Below are 19,276 nucleotides of genomic sequence, written 5' to 3'. Positions count from 1 at the left end.
ACATCTTCAAGTTATGTCAGAACGAATTCAAAGGGTTAATGTTTTGTGACACGTCTATAATTGAATACAATGGCACAACTTATGTATTTGGAGTTTCTGAGAGCATTCTTGGAATTAATGGACAACATTTGCGTGATTTTTCCTACAAAGTACATTACAAGTTACTTTGAAATGTCAATGTCAAATGTTTGAGTTTAGAGGACTGCTTTGTAGGCATATATTGGCTGTTTTGAATAGAATGAAAGTGAACCAGGTGCCAGCATATTATATATTGGACCGTTCGCGTAAAGACTTGAAGAGAGGTTACCAAATATTCACCAACATCTATGATTCAGATGTGTGTGAAATTGAAAGAAATCGGTACAACTATCTAACTCCCATCATGTTAGAGGTTCAACAATTTGCATCCAAATCCCAAGTTAATTGTTCTACTTTAGATGAAGTGATGAAAAATATGAAAGAAAAGTTCAAGATATCTCCAAATTGTACGACGGATTCCGAACCAACCAAAAAAGTTATCCACTCGCCCGTCAAGGTAAGAGCTCGAGGGAGACCACCCACAAAACGGAAACAGTCTGCCATTGAGAAAGCAATGAAGAAACCATTTCCTAGAAATAAGGTTAGTGTCAACAATTATTCCGTCCTATGTCCAATACCATGTTGTCCCGTGTATTACATCATGTTGTCCCATGTATTACACTATGTTGTCCTATGTATTACACTATCTTGTCCTATGTATTACATTATCTTGTCCTATTTTTTACACTATGTTTTAATACTCCATTTGTTATTTTGTTTTAGGATACTACCGCAACAAGTAATCCTTCTCTAATATCAACGCAAGAGAAATAGAATCAACACTTCACCGTCCATCCAGTCTCGACTCAACTATCATTTACTTCATTGTTGTTGGGTCAATTACATCATGTATCTGATTATATGTTTCCCAAAGATAATTCATGTGGGGACAACATCAGAAGATAACTTTGCTTAATAATATGTTTCCCAAAGATAACTTTGTTTTGGATTTACTTTCTTGAATTTGATGAATTCATCATCAGTTGAGTAGTGAATGTCTATGTTTCTTATTTTGAAATGAAATGATATACTGCCCATAATAAGGCCATGTATATTGTATAGATACTGTGGGATACAAAATGGAACTCTTTTTATGCAGGAATTGATGGAATTGAATGAAACATGATGATGCAAAGACTGTATTCATTCTTTCTTTCGTTCTTACTTTATTTTTTGCTTCTTTTAGCAAAATATGTCCAGAATCATCATGTATGTATTCATTCACCATTTAACTACTACTTTTAATCATAATAATAATAAAACTGAACTCCGGTAGGACTCTTGCTGCCTCTGTCCGTGCCTAAATCTTCTACAAAATAATAAAGAAGACATTAGTATTGTAATCAACACATGACAACATAACTAAAAACACATGACAACATAACTAAAAACACATGACAACATAGTCTAACACACAAGACAACACAATATTAACAATTTAAGCTTAATATTTATCAACTGTCTTTCTTCCTGTCTTATTTCATAACAGCTGCTTTAATCATAACTCTATTATCCGTTGAGAAAAGCCATGATTATGCGAAGTGAATCTTTCTTTGATACAGGAGAAAAGCCGTTTTCACATTCATTTGTTGCAATTCTAAATCAAAATATGCAACTAGTGCCATGATTATGCGAAGTGAATCTTTCTTTGATACAGGAGAAAATGTATCCTTGTAGTCAATTCCTTCCCTTTGAGTGAATCCCTTAGCAACAAGTCTTGCTTTATATCTTTCAATGTTGCCCATTGAGTCTTTCTTTGTTTTGAAGACCCATCTACATCCAATGGCTTTTACACCATCAGGCAACGCGACAAGATCCCAGACTTCATTGACAGTCATAGAATCCATCTCATCCTTCATGGCGTCATGCCAGAATTTTGATTCTGCACAACTTATAGCTTGTGAAAATGTTTTAGGATCATTTTCGGCTCCGACATTAAAATCCGATTCTTGTAGATACACAATATAATCATCAGATATTGTTGATCTCTTTATTCTAGTAGATCTTCTTAATGTTGGATCAACATTATTTTGTAAAACTTGTTGATCAACTGGTTGCATAACTCTCTCAGGTAATCTTGAGAAATTTGATCTACTAGTTCATTTTCAACAACTTGTGGATTTTCAGTAATTGTTCTTACAATAACCGATTGTACTGGAGGGTTATTGTTAACAACAATCAATCTATCACTTGGGCATGATGGTTGCACATCATAATGATCTTTATCTGGAACGGTGTTCCAGGATCGGTCGCTCCCACTAATCAAGTCATTCTCAAGAAATTTTACATTTCTCGATTCCACAATTCTAGTGCTGTGAGTAGGACAATAGAATCTATAACCCTTAGATCTTTCGGCATATCCAATAAAATATCCACTAATAGTCCTTGGGTCTAGTTTCTTTTCTTTCGGATTATAAATTCTTACTTCACACGGACATCCCCAAACGTGTATATGTTGCAAACTCGGTTTCCAACCTTTCCATAATTCAAATGGTGTTTTTGGGACAGCCTTGGTTGGAACTCGGTTTAATATATACACAGCCGTTTTTAGAGCATCAATCCATAATGACTTTGGAAAATTGGAGTTACTCATCATACTCCGTACCATGTCTATCAAAGTCCGGTTTCTTCTTTCTGCAACCCCATTTTGGTCCGGAGAACCAGGCATAGTATATTGGGGCACAATACCATGTTCTTGAAGAAACTTAGCAAATGGACCAGCCACTTGTCCCTTCTCAGTGTATCTACCATAATATTCTCCACCTCTGTCTGTTCTCACAATCTTAATTTGCTTATCGCATTGTTTTTCTACTTCCGCCTTGAATACTTTAAAGGCGTCTAAAGCTTCATCTTTAGAATGAAGAAAGTAGATATACATATATCGTGAGTAATCATCAATGAAAGAGATGAAGTATTTCGGACTAACCATATCCATATCAGGACAACAAATATCTGAATGGATAATTTCTAAAATGGTTGTACTCCTTGTAGCACCTTTCTTGGATTTATTGGTCTGCTTTCCCTTAATGCAGTCCACACATGTATTAAAATCAGTAAAATCTAAAGTACTAAGTACTCCATCTTTTACTAATCTTTTAATTCTATCAATAGAAATGTGTCCCAATCTACGGTGCCATAAAGTAGAGGAATCTTCATTTATAACTCAACGTTTTACACCAGATTGATCATGTAAAGTATTATAAGCAGCGTCATTTTGTAAATTAATAGAAAAAAGACCATTCAACAGTGTACCATTTCCAACATTACTAGATTTATAGAATAAAGCAAACGACATTCCATAAAAGTTGAAAGAGTATCCCAAAGGTACAAGCTTTGAAATAGAAATTAAATTCCTAGTAAAGTTAGGAACATAAAAGGTCTTTTCTAAACACAAATTAAAACCACTACTTAAAATTAAATAACATGTCCCAACAGCCTCCACACGTGATTGCATCCCATTTCCGGAATAGATGCGTTCTTCATTTGGTGTTGGCTTCCTTAGGTTTCGCATACCCTGTAAGGTATTAGAAACATGGATTATAGAACCAGAATCAATCCACCATGTGTTATAATTAATATCAACCATATTAGATTCATAACAGACAAAAGAGATTAAATTACCTTTCTTCTCAAGCCATATCGGATACTTTAGGCAATCCTTTTTAACGTGTCCTCTCTTATTACAAAAGAAACACCTTATATCCTTTGGGTCTTTCTTAATCCCTCCGGTTGCCGATAATTTTCCTTTCCCTTCTGGCTTATGAGATTTCTGGTCTTTTCCATGTGTAACTGTAAATGCACTCTCACCCAAATCCATTGACAACCTATTCTCTTCCTGAACACACATGGTCATAAGTTCATTAATTGACCATTTCTCCTTATGTGTGTTGTAGGAGACTTTAAAGGCTCCGTACACAGATGTAGTGCACCAGGAAAGACTCTGACATATCAACCTCAAGTCTTTTTAGTTGAGTCGCAATGTCCCGTAGCTTCATGATATGCTCACGCACACCCCTCATAGTAGTGAGCCTCGTGGTTGTGAACTTGATTATAAGAGTACTGGCAAGAGCTTTATCAGAAGTTGCAAACTGTTCATCAACTCCTTTCAGTAATGCTTTGACATTTTTATGCTCTTCAATTGAGCCACGAATACTCTCAGATATTTTAGTCTTTATGAACATCATACTGAGACGATTAGATCGATCCCCTCGTTCATGAAGAAGTAAATCATCCGTAGTACTCTCATCATCAATGATTGGCTCATCTTTCCTTATAGCATCATCAATGTCTAAACATCCCAAATGAAGCAAAATCCTTTCTTTCCAGATCTTATAATTATCACCCACAAGTTCGGGAATCTCACACTTGATATCAGTAACAGTACCAGGTATCATAACTGTAAAATTCAATTATACATGTTTAAAATAAGTTGAGGCAAATAAACAAAATCATGTTTACCAATGTAAATCATGCTTAAATTAAAATATATCTAATGACATAAAACTTGCCTGTGGGCTAAAGATTCAATTCAGTCAGATACATTCATAACCTTATGATAAAACTATCAAATCATTCATTTTCTTAACTCCTGTGGGTAATTAAAAAAATATATAACATGATATTTCATCCCAATTAATCACATACAAATAATAGAAATTCCTGTGGGATAAAATCTATTATATTAATGAAATTAATTACAATAATGTTAATATGATTCCAAACAATTATTTTTCAGCCTAACTAAAGATGTTGTGGCTATTCTTTAATTAGCTAAATCAATCGAATCATTTGACATTTTAATTCACAATAACATTTATAAAATATACTCAAATTATAAATAACGTGAATCAACCATAATAATTAAATGAACGAAACTTTCTTGAATTAGTGCAGAAATATTATAAATAAGTTTCATTAACAAAGAAGGCAGAAGTTTTTAAGGCTCTGATACCAAATGTAGAATTTATATACTTAATGATCTAACAACTCTTTTATTTAGATCTAATGCGGAAAAATAATTTAAACTTACCTCCAGCCATTCTTCTTGATACTTTAAAGTTTCGATCTTCTAAAACCGATTTATCTCTTATCGATAGTGTTTTTCTTAGATGAGATAATGGCCTTAGGGACCTTAACACTATATTTATAATCTCTCTTTCCATCAAAGAGACCTTAATGGGTAGTTACTAGTTAGTGGGTAGTTATTCCAATTATTAAACTTTAATTTATTAATTAAACCATTTAATTCCAACAGAACAAACCAAGCAGAGTTAATGCAGAAAGAGCATCCAATAACTTTTCATAGTTGATAATACCTGTGATTGTAACTAATCTAGAATCATAGTCAAAGCAGTAGTGAACAAACCGTTTTAAGAACCGATAACAGACTGCCGCAGCAAGATTAGCTACAATTTGTGGGTCGTGGGTCGGCATACAGTAACATACCCATTTTGACAACATTTCAAACATATCCATTTTGACACAGCATTTCAAACGGGAATGAAAGAAATGAACTTACCCATTTTGATGTTGGTCGGTTGGTCTCGTCGCTGGGTCTCAACGTCCTCCGGCGTTGCAGGTTGGGCGTTGCTTGGCTTGGTGAGTATAGGAGATGAGAGGCGGCGGTGGCAGTTAAAGATCCGGTGGCCAGTGGCAAGCAGTTGGGGGAGGGGAAGTGATGGAGTCGCGGTGGAAAGGAAAAGAGGAAGAAGAGAAAGTGGCGATTGGGTTTGGAAACTATGAGATATGAGAGAGACCTGCCTGCCGTGAAATAGGAATGAGAGGGAAAGAAGGAAGAAAATAAAAAAATAAAATAAAAGGGTTATTAAGGGTAGAAGTGTCCAAAATGTAAAAAAAGGTTAAAATTAAAATTGAAAATTTTTTAGGTTAGTTTTGGGAACGGTCATTTGATCAAATTCACAATTATTTTTGGAGACATTGTAGCCTCCATTGAAATCCGAAAAAAATTAATTTCGGTATAATAAAATTTAAATATATAAAAATAAGTGACAAGTTAGTATATAAATTAATTTTAAATGAATTTATTTAATATTAATATGTTATTATTTATTTTATTTTTTAAGTGTTTGGGAAGAAAAAATAAAATAATAAAAATTTTCTGAAGGTCGCAGGAAAAGTAATTAGTCGATGAGAAGTCTAGAGGAGCCCACCGGGCCAAGTCAATGGACCTAGACCAGATCAACTGAGCAGCTCAGACCAAGGCCAATTGTTTGGCCCAAGTCGTGACCGAGCGGTATACCCATGGCATGCTTTTCGACCGAGAAACATATGGCAATGTTTCTGACCTAGGTGAGCAGTCAGGGTCGTATGCCTCTTTTCTAGACCAAAAAAATACCTAACATGATTTTTGAACGTTCGACCAAAGAAGCCCAAATCATGGTTTCTGACTGAAGAGAACAACAAGGCCTTGGTCAAGTTTTCGACGGAGAGAACAAGAGTTGACATGATTTTTGACCGAAGGCTCGAACGAGAAAGCTTATAGGAAATCTCCTTATGCTTGTTATTCATGTTCTTTGCAAATTCGAAAGACCAATTCCAACCGCATGGAAAATAAAATAATTTCGTTAAACACATTTTTCTTTTCGTCAAAACTCTAAATTTAGCTGTGTAAAATACTACGCACCATATAGGAGCGGTATTTTGAGCATTTTGAATGAAATTTTTAGCTGATTTTTTTTTTGTTTAGCGTATAAATATCATTGTTTGTGTACCCTATAAAGAAAACACTAGCAGCTCATCTAAAACTCCCGACAAAAGAATTTGTCTTATTGGTGTTCTTAATTAAGTTATTGTTTAGATATTTTACAGTTTACATCTAAGGATATCTATAACTATATGAAATCATATCTTTTAATTATTTGTTTTAATTTCTAATTTTCAATAACTTAATTTTGCAGTACTTTTGAGTTGTTTTTGATTGTTGAATTGGTAAATTATTTGAAGATTAATCAAATTGAATTCATTTATAAACTTTATGTATTCAAACATTTCATTAATTCAATTTGGATAAAAATGCACAATTTGAAAAAAAAATATTTAATTTGATAAGTTCATATTCCTGGTTCCTTATTTGAGAACAAGGGCTCAAGAACATGAGGAAAGTTGTTGAAGAAGGTGGTGTTACACGTTTAATTGGAGGTAGATTTTTTGTTAAGCACATAACAAGATAAATAAAGAATCTTAAGATATGACTAGTGTACGATTGTGTAACAATTTTCAAATAATAAAAATGATATGATGTGATGCAAAAATATTTTAATTAAGTGTTTAATTATTATTCCAAAATAAATAATTGAAGATTGCGAGGTGTACTAGTGACATTTGATCTCAAAATATTCAATAAATCTCTATTTTAAATTTGAAGTATCTAGTTAAATTTATTCACATTTTTCAGTCTTTCACAAATTTCAATCTTCAAAATAATCAATCAATTCCATTTTTATTAACATATTATTAGCATCGGCTTTAAGGTAAAGCCGACACTAATAAAGAGGAGTTTCTGCCAAATTGAAACGTTTTTCAGAAAAGAGTATTAACTTCAACGTTAGCCTAACACCAACGTTAATATGTTATATTATTAGCATAGACTTTAGGGTAAAGCCGACGCTAATAAAGAGGAGTTTTTCCAAATTGAAATGTTTTTTTGAAAAAGATTATTAGTTTATGCGTTAGCCTAACGCCTACGTTAATATGTTATATTATTAGTGTCGGTTGTAGGGTAAAGCCGACGCTAATAAAGAGGAGTTTTTGCCAAACAGAAACATTTTTTGGAAAAGAGTATTAGTGTCGACGTTAGCCTAACACCGACGTTAATATGTTATATTATTAGCGTCGGCTGTACGGAACGCCGACGCTAATAATTAAACTAAAACTTCAACCCTTCTTCTTTTTTACTTCTTTCTTCTCCGCTCGCGATTTTCCCTCTCTCGCTTCGCTCTCTCTCACTCCGTCGTCTGTTTGTTCGTCTACCATCTGTTTGTTTGGCATCCAATCGCTCTTCGTTCATTCGTCTAATCCTTTTATTTCGCCGGTTGCCGGTCTAGGTAACAGTCTTTCAGATAATGTTTGATTTTGGTTGATAGATTGATATATTTTAGGTTTGATTTATGTTGATATTACAGATAGATTTATGTTGATCGATTTTATGTTTGATTTAGGCTTTATTTGATAGGTTTGCAACTAAGTTATTGAAAAATTAGTTTATTTGATAGGTTTGCTGATAGGTTATTGAAAAATTGGCTTATTTAATAGGTTTGATGATTGGTTTGATAGTTTATTTTTAATTTTACCGGTCGGAATCAATTGTTCGAGATTTACTCTTCGTCGGCATTCTCTATTTGGTATGTTCTAATATTTTCCTATGTTTTTTTTATTAGGGTTTCATATTTAAAGAAATGACTTACTTGGATTATTAGGGTTGCATATTTAGATAAATTACTTATTTGAATTAATATGTTAGGTTTTTTCATTGTGTTTTGGTGTTAGTTGATATGTATCATAAGTATTATTTCATTAATTGTTTAGTATGTTGATTAATTGGTTAATAATTAAACAGGTAGATGATAATTTTATTATTGGTTGTTAATTCCTATTTAAAATGGAAGTCCCCGATAAAAGTTGGATGAATCTACGCCGATATGATCCAAATTGTATTAAAGGGGTTGAAATGTTCATAGACTTCGCAATTAGGTCTACTAACAGAAATTTGATTGCTTGTCCTTGTATAAATTGTGTAAATCGAACTTCTAAGAATAAAACAGTGGTGAGAGATCATCTAATTGCAATTAAGATCCGTCAAAATTACATTTTTTGGTACTTGGAGAAACAAGATCTTTGAATGAAAGGGATGATGAGGATGAGGATGAAGATGATAAATTAGATGACCTTAGAAATGAAAATCAAGGTGGAGTAGAAGACAATGTCGTTAATGATAAAATGAACAACGAAATTGATCAATATGATCAATTTAAGGAAGACATTATCAACGATTTGTATACAACCGATGAAGCCTCAAATAATGAACGACATGTTGACGATGCTAAGGAATTTTACCGGTTGTTGGATGATTTGAAACCTCCCTTGTACGAAGGATCCTAAATTTTGGTGGTAACCAAGTTATTCTTTTCAAGTGTAAAATTTTTTATGTAAATTCTAAGAACCATGGTATAAAAGTAGATAAATATGAGTTTGTAAGTATTAATATGAAAATGACATTGAGAACTCAGGTTCATAATTCGTTTGTCATGGCAAGTAAAGCACAATATGTTTTCTACGCTATGAATATGGAATCTAGACATTGATGGAAAATTATCACAAAGATAAATCCCTGTTATTCGAACATCTAGACAGGTTTTATTTGTGTGTGTCAAAGGATGGATTCTTCAAAATTTTAACTTTAGTTTTTTTCCAGATATAATAGCACTTAAACGGGCTACAAGACGAGTACTATTGAGACATTTAGACAAGCTACAAGCTCGTACAGAAGATGTATAGTCCGATGATCATATGAGCTATATGGGGTCACTTTTGGACATTGAGGGATTGGATTGTCTAGATTTCACCATTCCCGAGGTGTCTATCACCATGGATGAGGATTCTCTTGTTCCTGAGACTACAGGTAGTTAATTATAACTTATGATATTTAAATGATTAAATAAATTTTAACAAATGTCATTTCACTATTATTTTGTAGGGTCTTCATTGTGGAGGAGAGGACAGGGGAAAATCACAGTTCTCGGGAAACTGGCAACTGGGTAGAAGATGCGTTTAGAAATCAAAGAGGTGGATGGAAAGCCCATTTGGCATAATGGGAAACACTAGTCTTGGCATATTGGCGCCATTGTCTAGAATTCCATGGTGGTGCCATATCATCTAAGAAATTAGTCTGATCTGTCAAAAGCCCAATTAAACCTAATATGGCGGTCCATCTCCGTGAGTTGATATTTTTTTAATGTTTCATGTTATAATTTTAAGCTTTCATAATCCTAGAATCTGTTTTCATTTTTCAGGATCATTTTGAGTCTTCACCCAATTTCATTGACACATACAGAGATATGGTGATGCCAAGTGTGAAGAAAGCATGAGATTAGTGGAGATATGCAAACAATAGGGACTACATCCAACCACATAATGGCGATGAGGAGGTAATCATATTAAACCCTCCTCTTATATTCGACGACGAAGATTGGTACTATCTCATTGACCATCACTACTTCACGACCAGGGTATTTAGTCATTTTTAAATTAATATATATTTAATCGACTATTAAATAACAACTATAACTATCTTATAATTGCATAGAAAAAGTACGACCAACACCGGTAACAAAGAAAAATTGGTGTACACCCACCACACCGGCAACAAACCATTTTCACAAGTGGAGCGACAAATGATATGTTTTAGTAAGAGTATGGTATGTATGTTATTTGTACAGAAGAGGGAGATTGGACACGCCCTAGTCATGGAGACTTCTTCCTACATACGCATACTAACAATAGTAGGACAAAATATAAAACATCTTTAATAAGAACAAAAAAAAATTTAAAACCCCGAAAGCAACAATTATCAACATCGGCGTTAGGGGAGCACCGACGTTGATAAAGAATAATATTAACGTCGGCGTTAGGCGAGTGCCAACGTTCATAAGAGACACAATTTTTTTTCCAAAAACCCGAGAGGATGGATTATCAACATCGGCATTAGGGGAACGTCGACGTTGATAAAGAACAATAGTAATGCCGGCGTTAAGGGAGCGCAACGTTGATAAAGAACAATATGAACGCCAACGTTTAGGGAATGCCGACGTTAATAAGAGAATCAGAAATATTCCAAAAACCCGAGAGTAAGGATTATCAATGTCGGCGTTAGAGAAATATCGTTGCGAATAATAACCATTATCTTTTAACGGCGAACTTTTTAGCGACGACGGGCGACAGGTTTGTCCGCCTATGTTAATAGTTATTAGAGACAACATTATGGCTTTTAGAGACGGTTTACATCGTCGCTAATGATGTATTTTCCACTATTGATATACTCAAAGTTGTATAATATGTTGTCAAGTTTATCTTAAATACAAAACACAATGAAATTTAAAACACAAGAGTAGTCCACGGCTCGAAAGAGTGTAAGAACAATTTTGAAACCAAAATTCTCTATAATTTCTAATTAGGGTAGGAGTATATTCTGTGAACACTTTAAAATCAAGATATGAACGGTATATACCAATACTGTATCGAAATTAAGGTATGCTGAAATCAAGGTAAGGTAAATGCATGAATTTTCATATACTGAAACTTTCGGTACGATATAAGTTACGAATAAAAATTAAAGTATACCGTACCGATCCCTATTGGTAGATAATGATTAAATACAAATATTATCTACAAATGAAAATGATAATTTTATGGTACTTACTAAAATACCATAGCTTTTGATAAATATTAAATTTTTACCCTTAAACTCAATACTTCATAAGGTGACTTTAAAACAAATAGTTTTGTATTTTTTTTTTTGTTTCGACTTTTGGAGGGGGATATAAGTTAATTTATATTTGTTTTAACTTTTAATGTTGTAATTTTTTTTTGGCACTATTTGATTGTTTGATTTGTTTTATTGGAAATTTTGTAATTTGTTGCAATTTTTATTCTTAATTGAAATGAAATTTGTTAAGTATAGTGTTTGTCTGCTGGACATGGTTCTTAGTTTACCACACAATTAAACTCAAATAACGCGTAGTGTTGAATTTTTAAATAAAGTTAAAAGATATTTTTATTTATTATAAAATTTAGTAAATTTTAACAATTTTAGAATTGTTAAAATGGTAAAAGTTACAATATTAGATCAAGTAAATTTCATACATAAGATTAAGACAATCTTTTGATTAAAAAATGGGTATAGAATGCAGAAAAAATGTGAAACAAAAATCATGAACTCAATAAAAAATAAAATAACAAACATGAATATGGTCAAAGCATGTATTCTATTGTTAGTCTTTGTTTTGGCATTTTTTTTAGTTGTCCAAGCATCGTCTTCAAATGATAAAACATTATCATCATCTAAGTTTGTGAAACATTTGTTGAACTCCATAAAAGGTGATAAAATTGAGAGACTTAATCAAGTGAGAAAGTATCTTTCCAAATATGATTATTTCGGTCCTTCCAAGGTTGGTCACTACCAAACGAGTAGTTTCACGGGGCATGACTCACTGATGTTGCAACCTTTGTCCGGCTACACTGATCAAACTCTTATCAATCACAAGGTAAAGTTAGTTCGCGACTCCTTTAAAAGTGGTTCGTATTACGTACTTGGAAATACAAAATGGTCCACAACTAACCTAACATGGGCTTTAGATTCCAAAGTGCGATCCGATGCTATTAATCCCATTAGTTCTGCATTTCAAAGTTGGGAAGCTGCCACAAACTTTAAATTTGAAAAAATTGATAACTATTCTGTTGCCAATGTGAAAATAAGGTTCACTCTTGGTTCCATGTTCACGGAGAACCCGTTATGTGTCGCTTACTCACATTTTCCGCCTAAGGGATTGATCTATTTCAAGTCTAGCATTCCTTGGGGGGACGGAGCACGACCCGAAAAAATGGACATTGAATCAGTTGCTTTGCATGAGTTAGGACACGTTCTTGGTCTTAACCATAGTAATGTTCCTACGGCCGTAATGTATGAATTTACATATTTGGGGGTTACAAAAAGAAACTTAGACGATGATGACATTGCTGGAATTAACGCATTGTACAATTTCCCTTAATTTTAGTTGACATCATTTTATTCTGGCAAATTACTTTATTTGGTATCAATAAATAAATAATTAAATATATTTTATAGATTTTTTAAATAATTTATTAGTATGATCTATGATTAATAAATTATAATTTTATAATTATCTAGTAATGCAGCTAAAGAATAAAATATTGATAAATTTTATATATTGTTTAACAAAATGAGTAATTATATATACACTTTCGCATAGTACCTACCTCATTTGGAAAGAAAGAAAAAATATTTTTCTCTCTTGTATTTTTTTTAAGATATATTTTTTCTTTTTTTTTTCCAAATGAAATAGATGTTATACGAATGTGTATAATGATGTTGTATATATCTTTACTCTAACAAAATATATATATATATATATATATATAAAAGAATTAGGTAGTACTAGTTAAATTATATAGAAAGTCATCAAATTATTTGAACAACCAATTAAAAACAAATTATAATTAATCCAACTAATTATTTAACAGAACACTCATATAGAGGTAATAGTATAAAAAGACTAATTAATTAAATTATTCTAAATTTTAGTGTAAAAAATGTTAAAACATATTTTGTGATAATTAAAGAATAAAATAAGTATACATACAATTTTATAATTGCTAATAAAATCATTTTATACTTTTATATAAATTATTTGTAATTAGTTTAAAACATCGTATCTAATTTTTTTATTTACTTAATAAAAAATAAAAATATTATAAATTAAATTGTAATTTGAAAAATTATACTCAATATTTTTATTTTGTAAATAAAATATATAATTAAGTATCTCAATTAGCCAATTATATTTGAATCAACTTATCTATTTGCATATATGGTTGATATGAATATTAAATTTAGTATAACCAAATAATTTGTATAGATATATGTTTAGTTGAAAAATTAGACGGAAACAACCCACAAACATTCTTAGGTAGAGCTTACATTAAATTTTTTATTTATTGATTTTAATCTAGTAAAATTTAAGATGGAATAAAATAATAGAGTTTCAAATATTTCCATATTTATTGTGATTAATAATTTATTTTCTTATGCTTTATTTATTAGAAGATTAACACAGCACAATGCTGCACTAAGGTTTTAATATTTTTCTTCTTTATTCAATATGTATAATTGGTTCCATCTGGTTTGTTAAATTGAGAACCCTATCCGTTAATTCATCAATAGTATGAAATTTTAGTCAGACTTATCCATACCCTCATTTTCTTTCAATTGGGTCAATTTATTTGATTTATTATGTTGTTTACATATCAAGAATATAAAACAATAGGTTAAGTCTGTTTTATTTATTAAGTTAGGTTATATTTTAATATATTGTGTTGTTTATATACCTAAATATATAAATAAAATAATCTAAATTTAAGGATTGATTTGGAATTATTACATTTTATTATTAAATAATTAAATATATTATATCTATATATATATTAAATAATTTTTTAGTATTATTTTTAATTAATAAATTATAATTTTAGAATGAACTAGTAATGCAGCTACAAAATGAAATATTGACAAATTTTATATATTATTTTACAATATATATATAAAAGAATTAGGTAGTACTAGTTAAATTATATATATAGTCGTAAAATTATTTAAACAAACAATTAAAAACAAATTATATTTAATCCAACTAATTATTTAAAGGGACGGAGATAATAGTATAAAAAGACTAATTAAATTATTTTAATTTTTTAGTGTAAGTTTTAATTAAAAAATAAAAGAAATATACATACACTTTTATAATTGCTAATCAAATCATTTTATACTTTTAAAATTATTTTTAATTAGTTGAAAATATCGTAACTAATTATTTTTTGTATTTACTTCAAAATAAAAAATAAAAATATAATAAATTAGATTGTTTTGAATATAAATTTGAAAAATGTTACTCAATATTTTTTTATTTTGTAAATAAAATATATAACTAAGTATCTCAATTAGGTAACTAATCAAACTTATATTTGAATTAACTTATCCGTTCGTATATATATATATGATTGGTTTATGGATATTGAATTTAGTATAACCAAATAATTTGTATAGATATATCTTTAGTTGAAAAATTAGAACCCAAACAACCCACAAACATTCTTAGGTAAAACATACATTAAATTTTTTATTTATTGATTTTAATCTATTAAAATTTAAGATTGAATTTATACAGTTTAAAATTTCTTCATATTTTTTATTAATAATTTATTTTCTTATGCTTTATTTATTAGAAAAGATTTACACAACAACAATGCGGTACTAAGGTTTTAATATTTTTCAACTTTACTCAATATGTTGGGTTCAATCTGGTTTGTTAAATTAGGAACCATATATGTTAATTCATCAAAAATATGAAATTTGAGTCAGAATTATCCACCCTCATTTTCTATCAATTGCGTGAATTTATTTGATTTATGAAAACTTTTGTTAAAATGTTTTAAATCTTATAAAGAAGAAAAGTATAAATGTTGAATGAATTATGACAAAGATCAAATAAAGTGGCTTTTGGAATATTACATGGAACTTGGACATGAGCATTTCAATGGACAAAAGGTGGTTGTTTATTAATTTATAGTTTATTATACCATGATATTTTGGTTAGAAAGGAATATATGATTATTCAAAACTAAAAGTCGACTTATTAGATTTTTTAGAATTTATTCGTTACAATACATGTGCGGAATATCAATTAAAAGACTTCCATAAGTTGTATTGTGGATCACTTATAGCGGTACAATATGTTATCATTGATGTATTATGTCTATCCTGATTTTACTAGTTAACATTTCAATCCATAACAATGAGAATTTCAAAATTCACTATTATTTTTCCATATTCCTTAACGGTACTGTTATGCACAAGTTGGCTTAACAACTTCTGTTCCTCGAACTCGGTTTTAAAATTTTCTTATGTTTCCATCCCCGACGTACCTCGTTCAATATCAGTTTCCCGCCTCCTCCGCCACAGTAGTACTATATCTTGTAGGAAAAAATGTGTTGTTTCCAACTTCGTACGATCATCAAGTATGCTTGATGCCCGAAAGTACATTTCCATATTCCAAAGGAAGTCCTCCACTTCCCTTGCACTCCTCGAGCCTTTGAATGAAGTAGACTTGGTAACTTCTATCCAATAAGGCGCCGCACCTCTAAGTTCCCCTCCATTCCTCCTAACCCAACCTTCCATCGATTTTAGCCTCTCCGTGATCTCCCTCCGGAGGGCGTCGACCATCGCATGGACCTTTCCTCGGATTGTCTCGAGCATGTCCTTCCAGATTTCATTAACCTCCCCTCGAACCAATCCTAGCATTTCGTCCTTAATTCTACGGTGCGCATTATTAATGATCCCCTTGACCTCATTCTCCAATTTTTTGCCAGACTCATCCAACAATGTCATCCTATCGGCCACCATGCTAAACACTTCGAGAGCCTCCTGGTGCTCGCACATTCCTTCCTCAAGCCGGGTCACCCGCTTCCATGTCGACACATCTCTAACGAACTTGTCCCTCTTAGACCTCTTGTCCTTCTATTCGCCGGTCAAAACCTTTATGACTTTGTAATTTAAATCCATCTCTTCTTGGCATAGTCTTCTTTCAAATGCGGAAGCACAAACGTGGATACAATACCACTTTATCTCTAATACCACTTATCACAGGCAGAAACTCGGTCATCGAATATTTCCTTGTCCCGCGTGGTACTAGGCTAGATTATCACAATCCTAGCTAGTCAACCTTCTAAAAGATGCAAGAAGATGGAATACTTCAGAGAGAAAGAGCTTAGAGAATATCTTGTCTATTGTTTTACAACAGTGTGGTATTACAAGTGTTGAGTGGTGTACATGGTGTTTGGTTTATGGCCAAGACTTTTTTATATACAAGTGGAGAGATGATTCTAGATCCTCTTAACCTAGGAGTTTCTAGACTCTTCTATTACTAACCTAGACCCAAGAATTCCTAGAGACTTCTAAAGAATTCTACTAACTCCTATTCTTGAGAACTCTTAGAGAATTCTAGAGAGTTCCATAACCTACTTGGAACAAGGAACTCCTAGAGAATTCTAGAGAGTTCCACAAAAGAGAAAATCATATAAAAACCTAGAAACTTCTAGATAATGTACCTCATGGTCTTGACATATTCACCCCTATTCCAATGGGTTGTGACAACGCGCTTCGTTAGTTACAACTGAATGTGTGGCGTGTTCTTGGGTGCCTGATGAAAATTCGGTCCATTTGATGGTCATGACGGTCCTCATTGCACACTTTCTTTTGGCTCCTAGAGATGATCGACCTTATTCGAAAGTTATTTAGGTTGCTTATATATCCTAAGAGAAGGATAATATGATATCTTAGGATTGGTGTTAGGCAAAACGCTCCTATGTCTTACTGGGCCCTTCGAGATCGGATGACTAGATGAGGGTCTCCCATGGTCCTATGCATGTAGTTTCTTGAGAAAATCCAAGCATTTGCCCCAATACCCACTACTAAAATCTTCAGTTCAGATATCCAAAGAGAACACATTGAGGTAGTTAAAGCTCATGTGGCGATCAAAGACGACCAGTCAAGTCGGGACTTAATACCATGGTATAAGATATACCAAATGGTGTACTATATGGACAAAAAACAAGTTTTCATGGTGTGTGGATTGCTATAAACTATGTATTACTTCACCTTGCCCCTCTTCAGACAATTTGGGCTTAAGAGAAACAAGCTTTTCGAGGAAACTCTATCACCTATCGAAGGACCCATCCACTTCAAGCTCTATCAAAAATATTTAGATAGGTGGAATATTGCTAGTAAGCTCAAGATCTCTTCAATTGTGCTAGATTCTAGAGTCGACATCAGAATACCAACCAAGGGAAGGAAAATGCCAAAACAAGAGGGCTAAAGAGGAAGAGATGACAGACTGAATTTTCCCTTTATTAGACTAGATTTGTTTTCTTTGTTAGATTATATTTTTCTTTTATTCAGAACTCGTGAGTATCACTTGTAAAGAGAGGATGCGGAGTGCATGTTTGTGATTGTGAGTTTGCAATTTTATCCATAAAACATAGGGATTTAAATAAAACAACTTACTTCTATCTTACTCGTCATTTTCTACATGTTATACATCATGAACGGGTAAATTGAGTGTCTATTGCGTATTATGGATTATGTGCATACAAGCAATGCATTGCTTTTCTTATCTTGCTAAAGGTTGTCGAACTTATCATATTCTTTTGAACACAGATCTTTAATCTATGGCCACTTCACGCGATTCAATCACATGTCACTACTCTATACATGACCTAGTTTTTGGATGTTGCACAAAAGCTATGTCTGACTCGGAGGAGCAACCCATGCCAAGTCAAAAGACAAGTCACTTTACTAGTATCCACTTATAGAATTTAATGCTTATAATAGAACGAGTGGAGGTGATGGTTCCTCCTATTGGTCAACAACCACAACCCTTTCCCTATACTTCTAATCTAAATTCTTCTATTCCAAATATTACTAACACTGAGAACAATGAAGGAGTGAAGGTAGAAGATTGGTATGATTACATTGAGGAAGCTAGGGCCGATGCGGATGGACAATTGGCATGGATCATCCAGATCAACAAGGAGAAAGCAATAATAGAGGAACATGATGTTGAGTTCAAAGAGGTCAACGAAAGGCTGAATGTGGGACGAAATATGAGGAGAGCGAGTCGGATACCTCGATCCACTAATGGATAAAACGGTTCAATATCCGATCTATTTCTCGATCAAACTGAGGAAATGAGCAACAAGAGTAAGGTACAAGCTAAAATCCTAAAGAAGCTGAGTGAGACAACTGCTAGAGGTACGTATAGGGCCATGAAAACCTGGAAGTATAGTATAGAGGATGCGAAAAATAATTCCATACCACACGGGTTGAAATTGCCAGACCTTCCAAAGTACTCTGAAAAGAAGGATCATGCGGCCTTCATGAACGAGTATATCATAAATATGATGTCGCACAAGTTGGGAGAGGTCTTGATAACTCAGATATTCCCTTACTTGGCGGATATAGTTTTGGAATGACATACACACTAGAATATTGCGCAATACCAAACTATGGAAGAATTGGCCAGGGTGTTCATTAGTCGGTTCGCTATGTTTTTCAAGGTTGACAAACCTGAGCGGAAGCTACATTAGTTTTGCTAAGGGGCAAATGAAACTTTAGAAAGCTACACGAACAGATGGAAAGAAGTCGCGTCTGAACTGGATGATCTTCCTTGTGAACGGACACAAGTCGACATGTTATACGTTAATATGAACGTATATTATAAAAAGAAATTGTTAGGTCCAAAATATTGCTTCTTGGAAAACTTAACTAGTGCTATTGAAGGGTATGATGATGCCCTTAGAAAGGAATCTGAAGAAGGGAAGAAGCCATACTTGG

At 32.6% G+C, this 19,276-nt stretch overlaps 1 protein-coding gene across 1 annotated transcript; it reads left to right on the top strand.

Annotated features, from left to right (window-relative positions):
- Positions 1-9,612: 9,612 nt before the first annotated feature.
- On the top strand, positions 9,613-12,860 carry LOC124943287 (metalloendoproteinase 1-MMP-like). Its single transcript, XM_047483825.1, has 4 exons — positions 9,613-9,715; positions 9,791-9,843; positions 10,107-10,164; positions 12,112-12,860. The coding sequence occupies exons 1-4, from the start codon at positions 9,613-9,615 to the stop codon at positions 12,858-12,860; spliced, it is 963 nt and encodes a 320-aa protein (XP_047339781.1).
- Positions 12,861-19,276: the final 6,416 nt, after the last annotated feature.

Source organism: Impatiens glandulifera, chromosome 6 (assembly GCF_907164915.1).
Source record: "Impatiens glandulifera chromosome 6, dImpGla2.1, whole genome shotgun sequence".
Taxonomy (NCBI): Eukaryota; Viridiplantae; Streptophyta; class Magnoliopsida; order Ericales; family Balsaminaceae; genus Impatiens; species Impatiens glandulifera.
Note: the sequence above shows the minus strand (reverse complement) of the source record. Positions and strands in the feature narration are given on the sequence as shown.

Bases quoted from the DNA above. Each gene is read 5' to 3' on its own strand.
- LOC124943287 (XM_047483825.1), top strand. From the start codon at position 9,613: ATGGGGTCACTTTTGGACATTGAGGGATTGGATTGTCTAGATTTCACC. The intron at 9,716-9,790 runs GTAGTTAATTAT...ATTATTTTGTAG, and splicing joins TCTTGTTCCTGAGACTACAG to GGTCTTCATTGTGGAGGAGA. The intron at 10,165-12,111 runs GTGTGAAGAAAG...CATTTTTTTTAG, and splicing joins CAGAGATATGGTGATGCCAA to TTGTCCAAGCATCGTCTTCA.